This window comes from Cygnus olor, chromosome 1, assembly GCF_009769625.2.
Source record: "Cygnus olor isolate bCygOlo1 chromosome 1, bCygOlo1.pri.v2, whole genome shotgun sequence".
Lineage (NCBI taxonomy): Eukaryota > Metazoa > Chordata > Aves > Anseriformes > Anatidae > Cygnus > Cygnus olor.
This window is the reverse complement of record NC_049169.1, coordinates 57705846-57727881: the sequence shown is the minus strand read 5'-3', so window position 1 is coordinate 57727881 and position 22036 is coordinate 57705846. Positions and strand designations below refer to the sequence as shown.

At 43.3% G+C, this 22036-nt stretch overlaps 1 protein-coding gene and 1 long non-coding RNA gene across 2 annotated transcripts in view; both read left to right on the top strand.

The window, feature by feature from the left end:
* Positions 1 to 3308, top strand: part of CRY1 (cryptochrome circadian regulator 1) — a 38660-nt gene extending 35352 nt beyond the window's left edge. The window contains exons 12-14 of the mRNA XM_040559753.1: positions 380 to 451; positions 542 to 649; positions 2642 to 3308. Coding sequence (XP_040415687.1) covers positions 380 to 451; positions 542 to 645 — 176 coding nt within the window. The 3' untranslated portion in view covers positions 646 to 649; positions 2642 to 3308. The remainder of the gene's footprint in view (positions 1 to 379; positions 452 to 541; positions 650 to 2641) is intronic.
* Positions 3309 to 10315: 7007 nt separating this feature from the next.
* On the top strand, positions 10316 to 20568 carry LOC121071474. Its single transcript, XR_005820625.1, has 4 exons — positions 10316 to 10579; positions 13860 to 15319; positions 19643 to 19843; positions 20327 to 20568. It is a non-coding gene; the product is annotated as an uncharacterized LOC121071474 (long non-coding RNA).
* Positions 20569 to 22036: the final 1468 nt, after the last annotated feature.

The following is a 22036-nucleotide window of genomic DNA, read 5'->3' as shown; positions in this document are numbered from 1 at the left end:
GTACAAATATTAAAAATTTATAGCAACGTAGAATATATTAATATGTCCAAACAGATTAACTTCTGTTTCCTACAAATACAGTGCATAACTATGCATGCACATACTATATTTTTCACTGTGCATATTTATTTAATTTTTATTTTAATATTTTTTGTTAAAATAAAAAATTTATTTTTTTTATTTTAATATTTTTTATTTAATTGCCCTAGATGCTGTTATGAGGATTTCTTTTTTTTGCATAAGAACTCTTTCATTCAGGATGGTTTGTCAGGATTTTTTCTTGATCAATTGGCTTCTTTTTTGCTGTTGTAAGGAACGTAACTGCACTGATTTGCAGTTCTGGATTTTATTTGTTATAATATCTACTGTATCTGAACAGGTTACTGTCAAGCAAGTAGTATCTTACACTATGCCCACGGAGACAATCAACAATCACACTTACTGCAAGCAGGTAACTTAAAAACAAAACAAAAGAATATATAAAAGTACAATAGAGTCTTGACATAAATTCTTGATATAAATACTGGTTTTAAATTATCAGGAAGAACATCCCTTGGTACTGGCATTAGTGCAGGGAAGCGCCCAAATCCAGAAGAAGAAACTCAGAGTGTTGGGCCAAAAGTCCAGCGACAGAGCACAAATTGAACTGGTAAGAACTGAGAAGCCTTAAATTTATCCTGTTAATGAATAAATTACTGTACAGATTCACTGTACAGATTTACCGTGCGTACTGTGCTGCAGTGCAAAGATCTTAAATTTTTGCTCCAGATCTTTTGGTTGCAGGTGCTGTATAAACAGAACAAAAACCAAAAAAAATCCTTGCTCTGAAGAGCTTATGAGGTATGAGAGTGGAAATAGTTACAAAAATAGAATCAGGACAGAGGTTATTGGACACGTTATTTGAGGTGTTAAGGAAAGGGACATGTTTAAACTGTGGCTTCCACATTAGCAGAGCTGCTTATGTAGCTTCAGTTACTCTCTGCTCCTGCATCTTGCCTCAAATTATGTCAGCAGCACTGTGTGTGAGTGTACAGTGACCTGAATCAGAAGACTAACACAGCCTAAAAGGATAGTCTCAGAGCTTGGATGAGTTTTAGACATACAAATGGACTAAGGAGAACATGTTTTTGAGAGACACAATAAAAGAGTGCAAAATGCTGCTGTAGTTATTGGATGCAAAGATCTAGAGAGAAGAATGATTTGAAGACTCGAGCATTTGTCATTAGTCTGTAACCTGAGCAGGTTGCTCAGATTGACAAAGTTTGTCGAGAAAGCTGTGGTGAAAAGTACTTGAATCTGGAGAAGGATGTGTTCCTGGATATATGTGAACAGGTGTGAAAATGTGTAGAAAGAAGCAGAAATTGTGCAAGGAGTTTGATATGTGTGTAGTCATCAACAGAGAAGTTGACTGGATTTTGTGTTTTGGATAAAGATACTTAGGAACAGTACAGAGAAAGAAAAGTAGACCAAAAATGTTATACCCCTTCTCCTAGTGAGCATGAGTTGAAAGAAATGAGGAAGATGACCTGCAAGATGTTAGAGTAATGACTTATGAGGAAAGTCAAAGAATGGAGGTTTGTCTGAAAGAAGAGGGGACAAGATTCAACAGTAAGAGTGTGGCTGTCTAGATTAAAGGTGGTTGACATGCCATTCCATCCTTTTCTTTCATAAAGGAGATTTAAGAGTTGGTCATTATGGAGTTTGAAGAATAAGGAAGAAAAATAATATGTGAGGCACTGGTGAAATTGGTAGGTAGGGATTCCATGCAGCAAGTATAGAAAATGCATTCAGCATCTCTAGAGATAAAAAGGGAAATTCAATCTACTTCATATGGTTTTGACAGCAAGATCTAATTTTGCTTGTTATGTGGTGTCAGCACTTTGACAAAGTCATTGCAGTGCATTATGAACAATTCTATTGCACTGATTCAATTCAGTGAAGAATCACTGTTTCCATAATGCCTGTTGCTTGTTTCTAGAAGAAGTGAGCTGAGACTCCAGAAACTGATGGATCTTTTCTCGCAAACATGGAGTGCTGTAAACCGTGCTTCTCTGTTCTCAAATTGTATTTTGGTACTCCAGTGTGCCTGAGTGGAATGTAATTACAGGAGTCCACGTTTCAGTAGATGTCTGATCCTTAGCATGTGTAGATTCATTCAGCATCCATGTTTTGTATTCCAGAATTCCTTAGGTGCTCGTGTCTGTGTAGAAGAATTGCCTGCAGAGTGAACGTCTGGTTCCTGTCTAAGCTCTTTTTCAATTGAGAGACAGGTTGGAGGGGTTCCTAGTTTGGCAGAGAAGACTGATTTTTGTTAGGGGTGTTCAAAGCATGCTGCGAGAGCATGACAGTCAAATGTAAAAATCAGCCAAGAACATATTCAAAAACACTGCTGGCAAAAGGATGTGCACATTCTGAATAGTGTTAAGCTACAGAGGCTGTGGTTTTGTTTTTTTTTTTTCCCTCTCCCCCTTCCCCTTTTGGTCTCTAAGGAGTAAGAAATGAGAACTCAGAGTATTTGAGCCAGTATGAATGGGACAAGGCTTACTGCACTGAGAAGGGGGGAAGAGTTCTTTTCCTTGAATTATGTATGCCTTTTTTCAAAGCCTGCATGACAAAGTGCTTAAGATTTTTTTTCTTGCAGCATTATCGGAAGAGAAGATACTACTCAACACCCAGGATGAAGTTTCTGCTACTCTGTATTGGAACTAAAGAGTTGTGAGAATACTTGTACTAAAATAACATACTTTTTCATAAGTTATTTTAAATTGTTCTCAGTTGTTGTAAACAAGTCCAATTTTTGGAATGCATTGTTTCTAACTGGCATTTCTATGGTTTTTAACTTTTTAATGACTCTTTCACAAAGGACAAATTGAGTTTTGTATATAAAGTATTTGGTGAAGTATTTGCTAACTTAATGTAAATACAAACATTCATGATTAGTGATAGACCCATCAATATATTTTTGATAATCTTTCATGTATATGGTAGTAGGAAGAGCTGTAGTGATGTTCTGTAAAATGGATGGACATAGAAAGCTTTGAAGTTTTTAAACTGCTATTATTTTTAGATTCCAGAATTTGATGTCTGTATGATCAACTTCAAATTTTCATAATGTAAGTGCTTAGGACTGTGTTTAATCAAATACAGTAGACTTGTAACCTTCATTAGTTGCATCTGTATATAAGTCATATGCCAATTTTTTGTCAAATTGTAAAATTTTCATGTATATGTCCAGTCCTTGTATTTCTCAGTTGCCTTGTTCAATAATGACATACATTGTTAATAAAAAAAAAAAAAGTATATATGGATACATATGTCTTTGTGTATGCTGTTGTTCGGGTACACATTTCCAAGTAAAATGGGGAAAAAGGAGGGAAATGTAATTTCTAGACTTAATTTGGAAGCCACAAACAGTGAACTGTATTAACTTTCACTTTCATGCCATTGAAACACTATTCAAATTATATGGGCCTTTGTTGAAATTGTGTGTATGTATTCTGAACATCAGATGTTTTTCACCATTAAATTATTAGGTGTTTCTTCACAGTCCAGCTTTGCATTTTTTTGTGCTATGAATGGAATTTGCTTGATAGCCTGGCTGTCTTTCCTGCACTGCAGCTAATTTGCTGTTCTTTGAGGATGTGGATTTGTAAAACTGCATCAGGTTTATTAGCTACTCAGTCAATACTCTGCATCTGTCCGAAATGTTTAGAGAAGCTGTATCTAAATGTTTTATTAGGCCGTTAAGATCTCCGAAGAAGCAGTCTGAGTTACTACATTTTAACACATAAGTCAGACAGTTCTCTATTTGAGTGGATGCTGCAATTAATTTTTATGTGGGAGGAGTTAATTATCTGTTCTTAGTATCAAATGATTGATTTCCAGTCACAGGGGGTACTTTTGTATGTTGGTTTGGAGATAATTCAGATCAGACTCATGGGCTGACAACATATTCAGCACTGTGTTTGGTGCAGAATAAGTTGCCATGATTCTGGCTATTCCTTGATTTTAGATGATAATTAGATTTGTAATTACAAAATTAGATTGCTATTTACAAAATAAGTTAATGTAAATATCCTTGCATACTGATTTGGAAATGATAGCAAAATCAAAAGTACTACTAAAAAATACAGGCATGCTTTTTGTTTTGAGGCAGAGAATCTTTGACTAATCTTCAAGGAAAAATCTTAACACTGAGAATGGAGAAACAGATGCTAAGTATTTTCCACAGTTCAGTCCAAGTAGAGTGGAGAGGTTTCTTAGTGACACAAGTAACCAGTAAAATAAACAATTCCTCTGTTTGCTTAAGTAGTCTGGAGAGGAAAAAAGAAAAAAAGACTACAGTAGTCCTAAAAGTATGTTCTAGGAAATGACTTATTCTGTCAGACAAGATTCTATTGATTTTTTTTTTGTTAGCTTCTACTGGAAAGAAATGCCATTTAAATGAAATATTCCACCTAGCACTTCTGAATATATGGCCTAAGAATATCCCACAAAGAAACTTAATCAAGGTAAGAAAGTACACTTCAATATCACCTTTCCCCTGAACAGTCTGGAAGTTGAATACGTAAAAAGATTTCCCAAGGAGTTGATTTATGTGGTAAGTTAATTTTCCCCCTCCTTAAATGCTAGAAGGAGGATCCTTCTTGGTGCACTCAAGTCCTTAGATTTGCAAAGGAAGACTTGCGGTGAAGATGTTTGTCACGTTCTCCTCCTGCCCCTTTGTGATTTTTCAGGAAGTTGCCTATGTGTTATTAATCCAGTGTGGGTTAATAAGAACAGGGCCATGATACTGCTTTTTTTTAAATCAAATTTACAGTACAGAAATAGAGCTTCAAGTGTTCCTCGAAGCTCTGTTCTAGAGGGATGTAGCCACCCCTACCCTGAATTGGTGGGGGATAGGGGAGAGTTACAGACCAAGGCTTCTTGGAAACCAAACCCCAGGAAAGGATGACTGTATCTGATATATGACAAAAGACAAACTTCAGTGTAAGCATCTTCAGGCCTTCAGGAACTGAATGTTTTCAGAGGGCTTCAGTTGGCCATCTCATAGTGCCGGTGCTAGCTGCTTGCAAAGGCTTGTAAAAGGAGGGGAATGAAAACATTTAAATTCAGAGCAAACTGTGGATGGCCCTAAAAGGGGGATCTTTGGCTAGATTAGGTTGAGGAGAAAGACCTGTCAAAAATCAGAAATGAGTTCTTTGCTGGGCTTACTGATACAGTTGACTGTTTTTTGTTGAAGATTGGCATTCACATGAGCCTTCCTGTAACTTAGCTCCTGCCATGCAGACAGGATTTCTCATAAAACAGTAAGACATTTACCATCTCCCCGCCTTGTCAGAAAAGGACAGTTTGTGATGAAGTCAGGTACCCTCACATCTCCTGGGGTCATGGTTTGAAGCCAGATTTCCATCACGGCCAGGTTTGCTGCAGCCACTGCGAGCGCATTGAAGGCTGTGGTGTGGGGTGTGCGTAGCTTGACCTACGGAAAGTGATGCAGAACAAAACAAAAACCCTTCAAGTTCTTGATGTGTGTTCTATGCAAAACTCTTGTCGTCACCTACTTATTACATTCTCTGAACTGTGTTAGTTTAAGATGATAGTTTTTAACTTTATGGCAAATTAAAATGTTGCGTGCCATGTATGCGCTTATAGTTGTTTTTATTTGCTGAAACTTTAAATTCGGAACAAAGTAATTTTTCTGAGTATGAGATGAAAGGGAAAATACATCATCTACTGTGTTAAAAGCTAAAGAAGTATAAAAGGCTTCTGGAAATCACGGGTGCTCTCTTTGCAGAGGGCCACGAAGTGTGGCTGCCTCCGGCGAGCTCATGGCATCACACGGCTGTCCCAAGCTCGCCTCCTTTCCGCCTGCTTTCACTCTGCTGAGCTGTAGATGGTGCTCTGGGAGCTGCATTGGCACGGAGCCCTGCAGCTCGCAAGGCCTTCCACGGCAGAGGGAGGATTTTGTGAGCAAGGATGGCGATGGGCTTTGGCGAGTGGTGCGCTTGGACCTCTGGCACGAAGCTCTCTGCATCGCTTGGGGGAGCAGCAGCTGTGTACAGCCTGCAGGGGAAGAGCGTGCAGCATTAAATTCTTATGGCAGTTCAAGATTGCCTTTGAGCACAAACTTTGGTTTTGAGAAGGAAAAGGCAGTTCTTGGTCATCCAGTATATTCTGCTAGCAGCAGGGGAAGGTGAAATACGTAGAAATGGCAAAATTTTGTAGAGCACCGGTGATGGCCACTGAGTCAGAAATCAGAAACCAAATCGCTTCTTTTGAAGTTGCTTTTTGGAAGAGCTGCCATGTTTGCTTTACTGAATCAACATATATTCTCTTCTTAAATACACTTTACCTAAAGATTACTTTAAAAGCTGGGTTTTGAAAACGTAGTCAAGCTATTAGCTACCTGAAACACTCCCCAGGTTGTCTCTGTTCCTTGGGACCAAAGCGTGGAGCTGGGACCCCTGAGATGTCAGTCCCTGCCTCTGCCCTAATGCGGTCCTGCTACACAGCCTTAGGTAAGTGCCCATTCCTGGGGGCTTGTGCACAAACTCTTGCTAGCATAGCTGTGTTGTTTTGTTTTGATTGGGGTTAGGTTAGATTGAAATAAGCCAGAGAGAAAGAACCTTCTTTTTCTTGCTTGTGCAATTTCCTTTTTTTCCTTAAAAGACCAAGCAGACAAGATTCTCACCCTTTATACGTTGCCTTAGCTTTCAGCTTGATGGTTTACTGCATTTTGTTTCCCAGAAATTAAAATAATTCAAACACGGTGAAAAAAATGCTGGTTAGAGGGGAAACTTCTAGCAGACAGATAATTTTAATTATGCCACCATTGCCAGACATAAGAGATAATGTTCAAGTGATCTAAGCTCCTGAAGTGCAATTGTCTGCACTTCAAATGCAAATTTAATTCGACATTAAATTTAAAAATGCAAGGAGTTCATTTCAATAATTTTTACAAAATCTCAGGCAGTACAGAAAGATGGGAGATGCAGAAAAGAAGATGGTACAGATACAAAAAAGGAGCATCTCTCCTCAGACTGACATTGCTTTATTTGCAGCAGATCTTAGTGCAAATGTCACAATCTGAAACTCCTACAAAAGAGCTGCAAAACACTTAGGTGCAGCCAATGTGCAGAATCACAGCTGAGGACCTTGAGTTAGTGGCAGCTTGGGCACCAAATGCAGGTAAGTTATACTTTTCTCTGATTTTCTTATCTTTGGTAATTAAATCTAGCACAAGACGATAATCCTGTTAACTGCGGTTATTCTGACTGGGAGTAGCCAGCAAGCAAGCCCATAAATATTTAATACGAGAGCAATTTATAGTCTCTCAGCAATTACAGAGAAGGAGGATTTTCTTGAGGTCTGTTTTGCTTTTTAAAGCTTCAGACCATGTGGCCATTGCAAGGTCTTTAATTACCTGTGTTATATGTGTGTCTCAAGTGCCTTTTACCCCGCCTGAACTAGCAGTATTTCTACCTTAGGAAAGCCATCTCTACCTGATGGTAGATGCAAACAGAGTGCTGCTTTGAGGAGAGGCTTGCCCCAGCAAACATGATTCACGTTGCGTTCAGACCTTGGGGCGACTGCTCTGGGAGCAGGGGGCTTCAAGGGAGCCTGGTGGATGCAGGGAAGAAAAATGATAAAAAGTTAGGAAAGGTTTTACAGAAACCTTAGAGGAGGAAGAAGGGATGATGTAAGGAAAACAGCCAGCTGAAGAAGAGAAGCAAAGACTCTGATGAGGGAAGTGCATTAGCAAATAAGGGTATATGGGTAAATTAGCATCCTTGTGTCTTGAGTAACCTGGTAATTATTCCCTTTGTAACATAGGCCTTTTCTGAGGGGGCTGGAAGGGGAAGAAATGATCCTTTGCAGATAATCTGGGTATTACGCAGTATTATGATTTTCTGAAGCATTTACAATGCATGCTGCCTTGGTTTTCTTTTTGGTGCCTGGGGATTTTTTTGGTTGTAGTCCCAGCCTTGCAGTCAGCCCCTCAGGGGGGTGTGGGAGCACCGGACCCTTCCTTTTGTGGGGCCGCTGCCATGCTGGCTGCTTTGCTGTCCCCTCTCCACTCTTGGTCAGCTCAGCAAAGCCTGGCTGAGTGCTTAAGAATGTGGACCACCTATTACAAAGTATTTCCACGTGTGTGTTTTCTGGTTATTACTGCAGTCAAGCCTCAATTTTATCGGTGGCATTAAACGCTGTTACTCATTAGAGTACTTAATGAGGAGAGGACCCCTCCTGTGCCATGGCTCTTGTTGCTAGACTTCTTCCTGAGCATCTCAAGCTCCCAAAAGATTTTTTATTTACTTATATTTTCTTTGTGCTGCATGCATGGTGAAGCTGAATGAGCTGGGAGGAGGCAGTGGTTGTTTTAGGTGCTCACTGAGGCTGTGGAGCTAGGTGGCACCGAGGGTTTTGGCAAAGTCAGGCTTTTACGTCATCCAATGCAGCTCCGGGCGAAAACCTCAGTCTGAGGAGCCGTGTTACAGACCTCATGAGCAGGTGACATAGTTTGTAGCAGGGCAGGAGGCCTGGCAGGCTCAGCCTTGGTCCACACCGCAACCAGGCGAGCTCAGGTCCGTTGCTTAACTCACTGAGCTGGTACTCCAGGGGCAGCTGCCATTAGCAAGGCTCTTTGTGGACTCCTACAAGATTCAGAGCCTGTAAACAGTCACACTTTGGAAAGCCCTGCTTTATCCTCTGTTTTAAGTGCTGAAGTGTTGAGGAGCCACATAGAAAAATCCACTCACAAGTGGTAAAGGAAAAATTGCCTTGATGTATGTTTGTAGGTAGTACCTGAAAGATTTACTACAGTTTTATGCTCCGTACCATAAAACACTACTTGAAGTAATGATGTCTGTAGATGGAAAAAAGAATTATTGAAATGTTATCTTTACGACTTGGGTAGCATTTACACTGTGAGGCATTTTGTCTTGTGCTTGTAGTCCTAATCAAATGTGCATTTGTGAATCCAGATAAAGAGTAATGCAATTTTGAAACCACAACAGTACTGCTCAATGAACCCTTGTTTAATTCGCATTTTACCACCACCAGCAGAAAATTCTGGGTTGATTTTTAGGATGTGTATGCATGTTCCTTTGACTCAGTAGGCAACCAGAGTATGTTGTAAAAGAAATCACTCTCCTCTTTCTGCTCTCGTTAACATATGTGGAAATTTGTGACAAAAATGAAGCCATGGGAGATGTTTCATGTGCCAAGACTTTCAAACCCAATTTCAGGATCTAAATCCAGTTTTAGACAGTCTCTAAATAATTAATGACAGCAAAATGTAGTCAGACTCTCAGGTTTGACCAAATTCCTCCTCATCTGAATCTGATTTCAGTGTGGATTCGCATGGGCACTGACAGAAGAGCTGAATTTGGTTAGCTTCCTGTGAAAATCAGGCCTTCATTACAAATGAAGGCTTTCTTCCACTGAACCTGAGCCTGCCATCTTTACACACAGGGAGCAACACCTTATTTCTTCATTGTCTGCTGAAAGCAAGCATTTAGTATACCATCCACAAAGCACTTAGGCATATAGGGTGATTGAGATATTCTGAAGTGCCTGGGTATATGTAACTGCATTTCAAAGAGAAGCATAGGATCATACAGGTACCGTGGATCCGTAACTCGTGCCCAAATGCAAACTAGTACTTCCTTTACCTGGGCATCAGTTTTTAGACATGCTGAGAGTGTATAATGTCACCAAAATGAGCTAGCAACAAAATGCAATGGTTTATGTGTCATTAGTTTCAGAGCTCACCTGATAGGTGGTGTCTCAGCTTTAAGTCCTCCTCCCAGGATCTGAGCAGAGACTTGGCTCTTGCCTCCAGCCACCCTCCCAAATGCTCCAAGTTTAGACACAGCTCTCTGAATGTAGAGTCAAGCCTCAATTTATAGGCATTTTGCATTGTTTGGTGGGTCCTGTTACTAGTTAGCATGATTTATGGTTTACTATCGCTCCCGTGAGAGCTGGCATTGTCGTATGGAGCACATTTACAATGGAAAGAGATTCCTGCGGCTTCACCGAGGTGGTGATGGATTCCATTCCCAATGTATCTCAGCTATTTTTATCAGATTATCTGGGGTGGGTTGCTGTCTCTACAGCTATCATGACTTGATGCGTTTTAGCATGGCAGCAATTATGATCCTTATTTTCCTTTATGATTCCTTATATACAAAGGCACTCATTTCCAAAACAGTCTCTTCTCACAAGACAAGTATATATGAATGGGTCCTTTTTTCTCTGATTATAAGTGCAATTGTGGTGTCCCCACTGGATACTGAAGGCTGGGCAGGGGTGGAATCTCTTCCTGTTGGGATTTCTTTCATGGTATGTGTTGCGACGCGAACACTGGCAGAGTTTCTCTCTGATGACCCTCTTTAATTTCTATCTGTAGCTCTTGTGCTTGTCTATGCACAGCAGAGGAGGCTTTGCTTCTTCTAATTAAGAAGAGGATTTTGAAATATCTCCTGAATTCTTGACCTTCAGAATTCCCTCTGCCAACATCCCTCTGATCTGGGGAGAGCACTCTCAAGGGTTGCCACTGTTCGTGTGAAAATAGGTAGGGTGTAATTTGCAAATATTTATAAAGTTCTGCTCTGGGTAATTGAAACTGCTGTTAATTGCTCGTGATTTCAATCCAGACAGCTGGTTTGTTTTTCTGCACCACTCCCACAGGAGAAGCTGCATTACTCAATGCCTGAAACCCCCAAAGGCTTGCTGTTCTGCATAGCATATTGTCTATCTACGGCATTTTCAGCAATACTTGACTGAGTAGTAAAGGCAACTGTGGCTTGTTCCAGGCATTGAGACAGAGAATAGGCAGTATGTAAAGCTTTTGACTTTGGAAATTTGGGAATGATTGCACTGGGAGCAGACTGAGCACAAATGAGAGGAAGCAGAGCTGTCTGATGGGGCTCTGGGTAACACAGTGAGCCTAGTTAGGAGGGCAGTCATTGCAAAATCTCCTAAATGGTAATCTGAGGTTAGTTAGAATTCAGCTTTGACTCAGATTGACTCCCCAAAGGTCGAGATAAGTACACTTCACTGCTGCAGAGCATATCGCACCAGAAAACTATGTATGGGTGGGTAGATCCCATCGGAGAACTAACAAGCAGGAGAAAGGACACAATAGGAAAACTGGTTAATATTCTTCCTGAGAGAAATGTAGGAGAGTGTTAAGAGCAACCAGGAAAATTCAAGTAGCTGCTACAGAGGAGGACAGATCATTCAGGGCCCAATAAATCAATAACGTGACTAACAGTTGTGTAATTGCAAGAATGTTACAAACTTGATGTAAACACAGCAAAGAACAAAAAGACAAAAGGAAAGGAACCTACTGCATACACCTATTATATATGTGCATGTGTGTATGTGTATAGCCTTTTATATAATATAGGGGATAGAACATTAATGAAAGCACTAGTGCTCTTGAAGGGCAAAGATTGATGAGATGGATATTGTTGTGGAGCTGAATGTCTCGTTAAAGACAGTGAATGAAAAATGGTTTCTGCAAACTGGAAAAAAAAAATAATAGAAGGAACTGAAGTGAAATCCAGGCAGCAGGATATTCAAAGCACCTCTGCAGGTGTAGTGTAAGACACTAGTCCGGCCGTATCCTTGGGATCATCTCGTGCCCCATAGAGGTCTGTGCAGCTGCCTTCAGCTTACAGTGCATAGGTCAGCTCCGGAACTCAGCCCACCCATACGGCTGAGGCCCAGGCCCAGGAGAGGCACCTAGATCAGACAGCAGTGCAGGCAAACGTGTCGTGGCATTAAATAGGCAGGGCCCAGGGACTGCAGAGCTGCTGACTGAGTTGCTTTCCAGTGGCTTCACTCCCAGACCCTCACTGCATCTGAAGGTCTCGCAGGGTTTATCTGGAAGCAGACCTGAAGGCCTCCTGCAGTCAGCCCTGCCCGCTTGGCCTGGCACAGCCCTGTGAGTCGGCCTGTGCTTCGTGTTAGTGCTTTTTATCAATGTTTTTATCAATGTTTTTATAAATGATTTGGATGTAGGACTAGATGGTGTTTTGAGCAAATTTGCCAACAACACCAAACTTGGAGGAGTTGTGGACTTGGATGAGGGTGGAAAGGGCTTGCAGAGAGATCTGGACAGATTGGAGAGCTGGGCGATCACCAACCACATGAACTTTAACAAAAGCAAGTGCTGGGTCCTGCACCTGGGACGGGGTAACCCTGGCTATACATACAGGCTGGGCGATGAGACGCTGGGGAGCAGCCTCGCAGAGAGGGATCTGGGGGTTGTGGTTGACAGCAAGCTGAATATGAGCCAGCAGTGTGCCCTGGCAGCCTAGAGGGCCAACCGTATCCTGGGGTGCATCAAGCACGGCATTGCTAGTCGGTGGAGGGAAGTGATTGTCCCGCTCTGCTCTGCGCTGGTGCGGCCTCACCTCAAGTACTGTGTGCAGTTCTGGGCACCACAGTACAAAAAGGATGTAAAACTGTTGGAGAGTGTCCAGAGGAGGGCGACGAAGGTGGTGAAGGGCCTAGAGGGGAAGACGTATGAGGAGCTGCTGAGGTCACTGGGCCTGTTCAGCCTGGAGAAGAGGAGGCTGAGGGGGGACCTCATCGCAGTCTACAACGTCCTCGCGAGGGGGAGTGGAGAGGCAGGTGACCTATTCTCCGTTATCACCAGTGACAGGACCTGCGGGAACGGTGTTAAGCTGAGGCAGGGGAAGTTTAGGCTGGATATCAGGAAGAGGTTCTTCACCGAAAGGGTGGTTGCACGCTGGAACAGGCTCCCCAGTGAAGTAGTCGCTGCACCAAGACTGTCTGAATTTACGAAGAGATTCGACTGTGCATTTAGTCACGTGGTCTAAACTTTTGGGCAGACCTGTGCGGTGCCAGGAGTTGGACTTGATGATCCTTATGGGTCCCTTCCAACTCTGGATATTCTGTGATTCTATGATTCTATGATTTGTGCTGCAGGCAGGGAAGGCCGGGAGCACCTGTGCCCCCAGTTTGGGAGCAAAGGACACATACAGCTCCCATCCAAAACCCAAGGGAGGCAGGAGAAGATGCCCAGTGATTTGGGCTTTTGGCTATGCTATGCAGTCCTCGTGGCTGCACAAACTCAATGCTTTGGGGCATCTTAAGCACGTACCAGGCACGACATGGGTGATTTAAACTACTTTTTTTTTTTTTTTTTTTTTTTTAGTTTTTTGAGGTAATTTTTGAAGAAACTCGGTAGGTTAAACTGAGGGAAAAAAATAACCTACCCCAAGGAGGACTTCTATCTAAAGGGAGCTGGAAAAAAAACCAGAGGGATCAACAGTAATGTTGGCAGGTTTCAATTGTGACACACAGAAAAACAATGGAATGAAACAAAAAGCTTTAGATGGAAAAGGGGCCTATTTAGATCGTTCTTGTTAATATCCAGCCCACATCTGTTTATATTTCATATATACAGGGTGAAATGTCTTCGTTTCATTCTTTAAAAATGGCTTCATGTGCATGAATTGTAATGTCCATTTTTTATTTTTATTTTTTTAAGAAAAGACTTTTGTAGCCAGCAGTTATATTAATTTGGGAAAGATGGTGGGAGTAGGAAGAGGCAAATGCACACATCTGCTCTGTATGAAAGCCATTGTATTGTCCATCCCTCATTTATTGCCATCTAACACTGTCTTTAATGGCAAATGCTAATGACTGCACAGCTAAAGGAGGAGACAGTACACCCAATAAGACCCTCCAGCCAAACTGAAGCTCTCCATAAGATCTCCATTAATTAAAATCCCTACAGATGGGTTCCCTCAATTGTAGGAAATGGAACACAATCCCTGTAATTAACTCTTCACTCAAAGGCCTTTTTTTCCCCCCAGCCTCTGAAGAAAGCGGCAGCGATTGTTCGATAACTCGCTGCTGGAGGCCGCTGCTGACTCCCCAGGGCGACCCAGGGCCCCCGCAGTGAAACCAGCTTGGTCTCTTCACTCAGACTCCTCCAGCAACCGAGAGGTTTTTGTGGATCACCGCTGCAGCATCCCCCAGCACAGTGCCCCTTCCTTTTCCCTGTGGAGGGAAACGTCGGTTCCTCAAGGTGAAGCCAGCGCCTGTGCTCCCTCAGTGTCCCTGCAGAGCAGATCCACGCTCCTTTGGTTCACTGGCAAGGAGCTACCTGCCTCACACCCAGCCTAGAGAAGGGGAAGGTGTTTCCTGCTTGCCTGTAACCAGAGGATCGTGGCGGGGACAGAGGTGATGCAAGTCACGGCCTTCAAAGCCAGGCTGAACTCCTCGCTCCAGTGGGAGGGCGTGCTGGTGGAGGAGAGCAGAGCAATTTGCAAATCTGCAGGGAGGGCTGCTCCACAGGGCAGGGGGCAGGCATGCTGTCGCCCCTGCTGCACACAGCCAGAGCGTTCCCTTCATCTCCACCAGCAACTTATAAATGCCTTAGCAGATTATTTCCCTTTATCCGAGAAAAGGGAAAGAAAGAGTTTTATTCACCTGCTCCATTCTATTCAGTCCTTTGAAGGTCACACCTGTCACACCTATTGCTTTTTTCTTCCCTTTAGCTGCAGCATGAGGCTCTGTGGCACAGTGATATCACAGAAGAAATCTTCCCAAGATGCGAGACAGAGACACCCAAACTAAAATTCCTGTGCTCCTGCCCAAAGACGGAGCAGCTGGGGAAGGGAGCATGCTCCAGGCTGCCCTGCACCCCTGGTCTTCTCAGATGGGGCTGCTGCTGGCAACACCAAGGCATTGGGTGTGGATGGCCCCAATCCTTAAAGGTGTGGTAACTGAGTGGATTTCAGCACTGAAACAGCTTGTTTCTGACCACTACTGACTGGCCCAAGAAGCTTTGTCACATCTTGGGAAAGCTGAGGGACAGCATCTGGAGAATGGGCACATGGTAGGAGGACTTTAGGGGACCGATGGGCTGGAAGTAAAGGGAATAAATACCCAAGGTCATCCCAGTTCCTAATACTGGTGTATATCTTGGAGGATCCATAGCTTTTCATGTCTCCATCAACACACAGCAGATCTCCAGAGGGCACACTCCTCTTGTAACCCCTTTCTGCCTGCTCTGGCCAATAACATTCCTGGTGTCTTGTCTTGGAGGACTTACTGCAGAGATCCTTGCTCTTGGGGCTCACAGATGTCTTGGAGATGTTCTCCAGGGGGGTGTGGAAGTGTGACAGACTCAAGACATGCTTATACATGAAACTGAGACAGGGGCTGCAAAGCCATGTACCACCTTGCGCATGGACTTGACTAAGGAAATTAACTTCATGCAACAAGGGCTGTCTGAACCAGCCCTGACAAGGGATGGCACATTCAAAAGGTAAAAATATGTGTGGGACAGGGGTGATCTAAAAAAAAAAATCATCGTCTTTCCCCTTCTGCCACTCAGTATTTCTTTTACAGCAGTATGTGAGCACCCACTCATTACAAATCTTTGGGTGGTTCTGCTGAAGACATTTCCATGCTGTGCAGCGCAGCGCAGAACAAGGCAGATGTTTTACTGCTGCCTCCCACGCTTATCGGGAACTAAAGCCAATAATGATTGTCTAATCGCTCATATGCTCTCTCTTTGTTCTGCAACACTATTGTCAGAGTTTTCTATCTATGGCAGTTGTGTATTTTTTCCTGATGTCTAGGATGAGCTAGTTTTAGGAACAAAAATCTGCTTCTAATCAGCATTTTAAAAAATAGTTTTTCCTGGAAATAACTCAAGCAATAGTATCACTGGTGTCACTTTCTCCTTGAGACAAGCTTTCAGCTGCTCTGAAATGCTCGGGTCTGATGGCTATTCTGCGAAGTTGCTGTGGATACCCAGCTCACCTCCTTCAGGATGGTAAGCCCTGGTGTCACTGGAAGCTGTGTCAGCTGAAGGGCTTGGACTGCTCAAGGAGCAGGACTCGGGTCAGATTTGCATCTCATTGACCCAAACAGAGCTGCTGTACATGCTTAAACACGGAGCTGTTACAAATCCTTCCCCTTCTACCAAGGCTATTTCATTTGTAGGGGTACACTCAGCAAGTGATTTTCCTCTATAAGGTTTTTCAACTGCTTCATGCAAATCGCTGCCTCAACGAACATGCCTTGCAAACCTCCACGATGACTTATTTTACTCTGCTAAGCTCACTTGAGTGGAAGTATTTCCTACTTTAAAGCGAGGTATCCGCTGTCACTATCACCCAACAAGTTTATAAATGACTCTTTTTTTCTTCCTTTTGTTTCACTGTCTTTGTTGTTGCGCCATCAGAAATTATGATTAGAATACAGAGGGTTTTCTCCCATTGCATATATGAATGTAAAACCATAAATATCGATTTGATTGTACATTCAGCTTGTAAGAGTTCATCTCATAACCACAGTGAAGTCCTGCTTTTCTACTGCTTACCAAGTAAAAAACAATTTTGTTTTGCTCTTCCCAGCCAGAAAGCATCCTGCTGGCTTTTCACACCGTAGGTTTGTTCCTATGACTCCAGAGTCGATAGGGCTTTCCACACTGTTTCTTATTGTTGTTGTTTCACTCTTTATCTTGTAAGGTAGATTGTAGCCAGTAAGATGATGTAGAGACTGATCCTGTCTGCACTAAAGTCAATGCACGGTGCTCATGGATTGTGGTGGCACTGGATTAACTCTTTAGTCATATCTACGTTAGCAGGGAGGTGAGGGCCATGAAACTTGCCCAGAATATACCTGCCCCAGTACAGACATAGACACAGAATCTAGTTTGACATCCTTAGCCATAATCTTATGGGAAATCAATAGGAATGGACTTACCAGCTCCATGAAACCAACGCACAGCCCAGCTGCTGTCACAGTATCTGGCCCATGCAGTGCTGGAGTCAAAGGTAAAGGTAAGTTGTCCAAATGCATTCACTTCTAATTTAAACAGTGTCAACCTGAACTGCTTTTCATATACCAAACTCATTTTACATATTTAAACCTGCTTTCTATTTTGCTTTCTACCATTGACAAATTGCAGTAGGTATAAGCATGATATAGAAATACAAGAAGCAAAAGCCTCAGAGAGGCTGGTGGTTCTGGCTAGTCTGAGTGGTTGTCAGTGCTCATCCCCTTGAGGGCATTGGCGTTCCCTCATGCCAGCAGTGCCCAATGCCTGGCACATGAAACTTGCTTCTTTTTGCACTCCTGCTAGGGAGAACTGTGTGCCGTGGCACTTTTTTTAGGAGGGCATGTTTATAAATGCACATGTGCACTGAATTGTCAGTTGTCAAACAGTGGTCATTCAGCCTGCAAGGGGAGCTGGGGCTCCAGAAGAAGCACCAGGACCAGAAACTTTGGAGAACAACAACACTTGCCATCAGCTAAATGTAGCTGGGAAGAGAAAATGAGTTCGTGGAAATACTTCCACTGGTCTTACCTTTTTTTTTCCCCCTCAAATCTTGTGGTGATAAATTTGACCCAGTAATATTTTTAATTTTGCCTACTTCTGGTAGAAATACTGATGCACAGGGAAGGCATTAGACTGGCAGCTAATGACTCATCAGTCTTATTTTATGGACTGCCTCTCAGCTCTTCCAATTCAATATTCATTGCTCGGAAATACCCTCCCCATGTGTCCTTGCTGGTTAATTATAATCTGCTTCCCTTGGCTCTGAAGCCTCTCCTGGAGACTGAGTGCAGCAAAGCGCTGCTCCTTACCCAGGGAAGTGTCCCAGCAGCTCCCCGGGCCGTGAGGGTGATGCTGTGCCCCTGGGGGGCTGGGCACCAGGTCCCGCTTGGGTCCCCTGGTCCGATGTCAGACAAGGGAAGCCATAGCAGCTTCTGCTGGGAGAGGACCCTCGGTCTTCATTGTGATCAGATTCTCTACCAGCAAGCTCAGAGCAAGCTGCTGGAGCCTGGAGAGGATCCATCTTGAGCTGGTATGAACTGGAGTAATGGCATTCAAGGAACAACAAAGGGAGAAGGAAAAGACACACATGGCTTCTCCAGCTTTACTGATAACTTCCCACATGGGTCTATGTGAAATCCTACTGAAGTCTGTGCAGGTGAAATCTACCATTTTTCCCTGATCAAGGCAAGCAGTTTACCCAAGCAAGTTTAGTCTGATGCCAGCTGTCTTTCCTAAAATCACATTACATTTCACCTGTTTGTTTCTGCATCTTAAGTATTATTTCCTCCAATATCTGTTTCAAAACATCGTACATGATAGAGGTCAAACTAATGATCTGCACTTTATAAGCGATTTCTTCCCCAGCTCAAGATCTACCCTCAAGTCTTCAAATCTCTTTCAGGCTTTTAAGTGTCTGCACAATCTCCACCACTTCTAGTATGTTAACAACATTGCAGCTCGCCGGGAAGCTAGGCGTAACCTTGAATTATCTGTATACACAACTTCTCCGGCTGTTCAACGTCAAATTAAATTTTCAAAGAAGTTGAACATGATGCAGTGTAAGACTCTCTGTTTCCAGCCTTAAATTTGTATATATCATGAAATAGCCTCTGTTCAGTATTGCGGTCATATCAATAGTTAACAGATGTAGGCAAAAATGTTCATCTGTCTCATTTACTTGAGTCTCTCAGATCAATAGAAAGAGTGTCTCTCTTTTTTTGACTTTCCTATGCAAAAATGTCATCAATTATTAATCAAAGCAGATGAGATCTCATTGAAGATCTGACTTCCTGCAGCAAGATACAGGATCCTTAAATGTTAAAGGTGCATTTAATGCTACATGTTGGAACAGTTTTTAATTGCAATGTGGAATGGATTTAATGGTAAAGCCTAAATGAGTGTAACCATGAATATGAGCTTTAACATAGGCACAGAAAGTGTGCAGGGCAGTGTGCCACAGAAATGGTCCTGCAGGACCTCGGGACCCTTTCAGCACCCCTAAGGATTTCTCTGCACCTCTTGAGGGCAAGGGGGGTGCTCACCTCTGTGCAGAGAGTCAGCAGGACCCACGTCCACATTGCCTGTGACCCAGCCCCACACGAAGACGTGGGGGTGCCACAAGCCGAAGGTCAAGGCTGGGGCACTGGGACCTAGCCCTTGCCTCAGCGAACAGCTTCCAGTATTTATTTTAAAGCTCTGTCGGCTCAGTTTGATCCATGGCTGTCAGGAGCATCATGTTCAAATGCGAAGTAAAATGACTTAAAGACCTATTCAGAAGGACTGTGAACCCTGTCAGAACTGATAACCAGGGCCTTGCTTGCCTTATTATTTTCCCATGCTCAATTTATTGAATATGTGCAGGGAATGAATTGAGACAAAGTGTTGTATTTGTGTGACATATTTAAATTATGTATCAGTAGCCCAAGACACTGTGGTTAGCCATTAAACAAATCATTGCAAACAGACCAATTCAGAGTGATCTATTTTTGTATTTACATTACTGGCCTAAGGGAGGAAACAGAGGATTTTCACAGGGAAAAGAAGATCCATCCAGCATGGTGTCCTCCATGGCTAAGGTGCCAAATACTAGTAAAAATGGTATTTATAAACATAGCATTGAAGGAGCTTCAAGCTTTTCCCAGGAGGAGATGTCAGTTCAGTCCTGTGCTTTGCTTTCTGTTTTTATGTGATATTGTGATATATGTGTTCATTCTGAGAGAAATGTAAGAACAATGTGTTGGTGGTTGTTTTTTTTTGTTTGTTTGTTTTTGTTTTTAAGACTTTTTTTCCTGTAATTAGATGGGAATTCATCCCTTTGAAACTCACCTGCGGCAGAACTCAGCAGGCAGAGAAGAACAGCCCTGGGATGACAGCGATACTGCCATTAATTGCAACGGGGCCAGGAGAAACAGCAGTGTGCACAACAGTCTCATGGAGTCAGCATGTGTGTGCACGTGCTGGTGCTTTCATTGTTACAGCTGCAGCTCCCGAAATTATGAGGTTAGTGTTGCATTTCAGTTGTCCTTTTTGCAGGGGAAAAAAAAAAAAGTGGGGAAAAGTTTCTACCTGCAGTTGTGGATGAGACTGAAAAAGGAAAGCCCAGGGCTCAGACGTGAGAAGTAAAGGTGCCTCAGGTGGCCATGGCAAACCCACCTCGTGAGGGCTTTTCTGAGTGACCAGAGGCTGGTTTTGCTGCAGCAGGATCAGGCCCCGCTGCCCAGAGCTGGGAGGCGGCTGGTGTGGACAGGAGGTGGCAGGGCTAATTTGTCTGCCTTTTGCATCCTCTAGTGCAGTGCTATAACAGCAGGAGCAAGCAGTCTGCGGGGGCTGTTGGTACTGGGGTTTACTTTCCTGGTGCAATACATGCACAGCGAAAACACCTATTACTTGAAAAGATCTCAGCTTGCTGACTTCCATCAAATCTTACCTAATAACATTACTACATTTAATTCACAGTAATGCCTAATCTCTCCCCTCTTTCAGGAGCTAATCAGTCTCTTTTGGCATTCCCACTAACCTTCTCTATGACTGTGGATACTATAGAAAATGTGAGTACTCAGTGAGAACTGTCTTTCTATGACTGTGCATTTTTAACCCGACAACAGAAAAAGCTTCCTTCCTACATTTGTATCTGGCTATCTCAAAGAGGCCCAACCACAAAGGCACAAAAATCAACAGCAGAAAACGACCACAGGCTTGCTTTTCCTTTTGTGTAAACATGCTGGTTTGCATCAGCTAAGATCTGAGTGTGTTTAAGGAAACTGAGAAGCTGCATCTGAGCATCAGAAGTAAGTTCTCCTCTATTAATACCTTATAAAAAGAGGAACAAACCATTCTTTAGAAGGAAGAAAAAATGTTCATCTCTGTATGTGTATGACGTATCCCTTGCGCTTGCACAATTTCCCTAAATATTCTTCTGGCAAGAAGAATGCACTGGGAAAGCATTCCTTAAAAACCCAGCTCTGCCAATAATGCCCGCCATGCAAACAACAACTCCGTGTATGTCACCTTATGTTAACCTGTTGAGCTAAATGTTTAACGGGATATTTCTGCTGTTCCTCTCCCACCCTGAGAGCTGTCGGCATTAGCAAACAGAGGTTAATGCCTGTGTCTCTGCCTCCCTCCATCACTTAGCTTTTATTCCAGAGTTAATCTCTCCGGCGATGCCCTGTGGCTGTAATCACTCTGCCAAGCGATCCCGTTCTCGGAGCAGTGGGGCAGCAGGCAGAAGCTGGGTCCATGTGCTCTGGTAGACACTAAAATTCTTCCTGTCCAAAGCAAATGGCACCGCTGTGTGCTCCCTGCAGCTGGAGAAGATAACAGGATGGAAAACAGCTCTTGCTCTCTCTCAAAGTTAACCCATGTAGGAGGAAAATTGTGTTCACAGGAGGAGAGGGGGGAAAAAATACTTCATCTAAGCACTTAGCATCCACACCATGCAGCTCACACAGGTGAGTAGCTGTGCTCATTCCTATTCCCGGGCAGAGAAGCTGGGGCACAGAGGCTCGTGGGAGGTTTGTCCAAGACTGGGGAGTTCTGGAGCAGAAATGGGAAGAAGAAAAAAACACATTTTGTGATTGCACAGTTGTGGCTCTGCCCCTGGAGACCAGTATGTGGCATCGAGGAAACCAACACTCACTGGCTGAAGCTCCAGCAACCTTCTCCCCTCTCCAGCTGGTAGGTGAATTTAAACAGACTCTTTCCAGTCACCCTGGATGTGGTTTAGTGATGGGACGCTGTAGGTCAGGTTGACGGTTGGACTTGATGATCTTGAAGGTCTTTCCTAACCTAGATAATTATGTGATTCTATCATCCTCCTTGCTGCTCCTAGAAACCACAGTAGTAGAAGTGGCAAGAATTGCCTTCCTCTGCCGTTGAGCGACTAGGAAACTTGATCTGTTCCCTTGGGTTATGGGCCAGCCTCCTTGCCTGTAGATTGTTTTCCTCGACACCAAAGGGGGCTGCCTCACTGGGGCTGCAGCGTGCACCATGTGCACCCTCATGCTCAAATACACAGCAATGGGCCATGCTTCAAGGCCCTCAGTGGACAGGAGGAGCAGGCTGTATATATTTGCACACACCTGTGGAGCATGCCTGCTGTTCCCCGCTGAATTGGGGCCGTTTGTGGGGCACGGTGGGAGCAGAAGGGAGCTGCAGCCCTGCTGTCCCCTCTTGTCACCCCTCTGCTGGGGA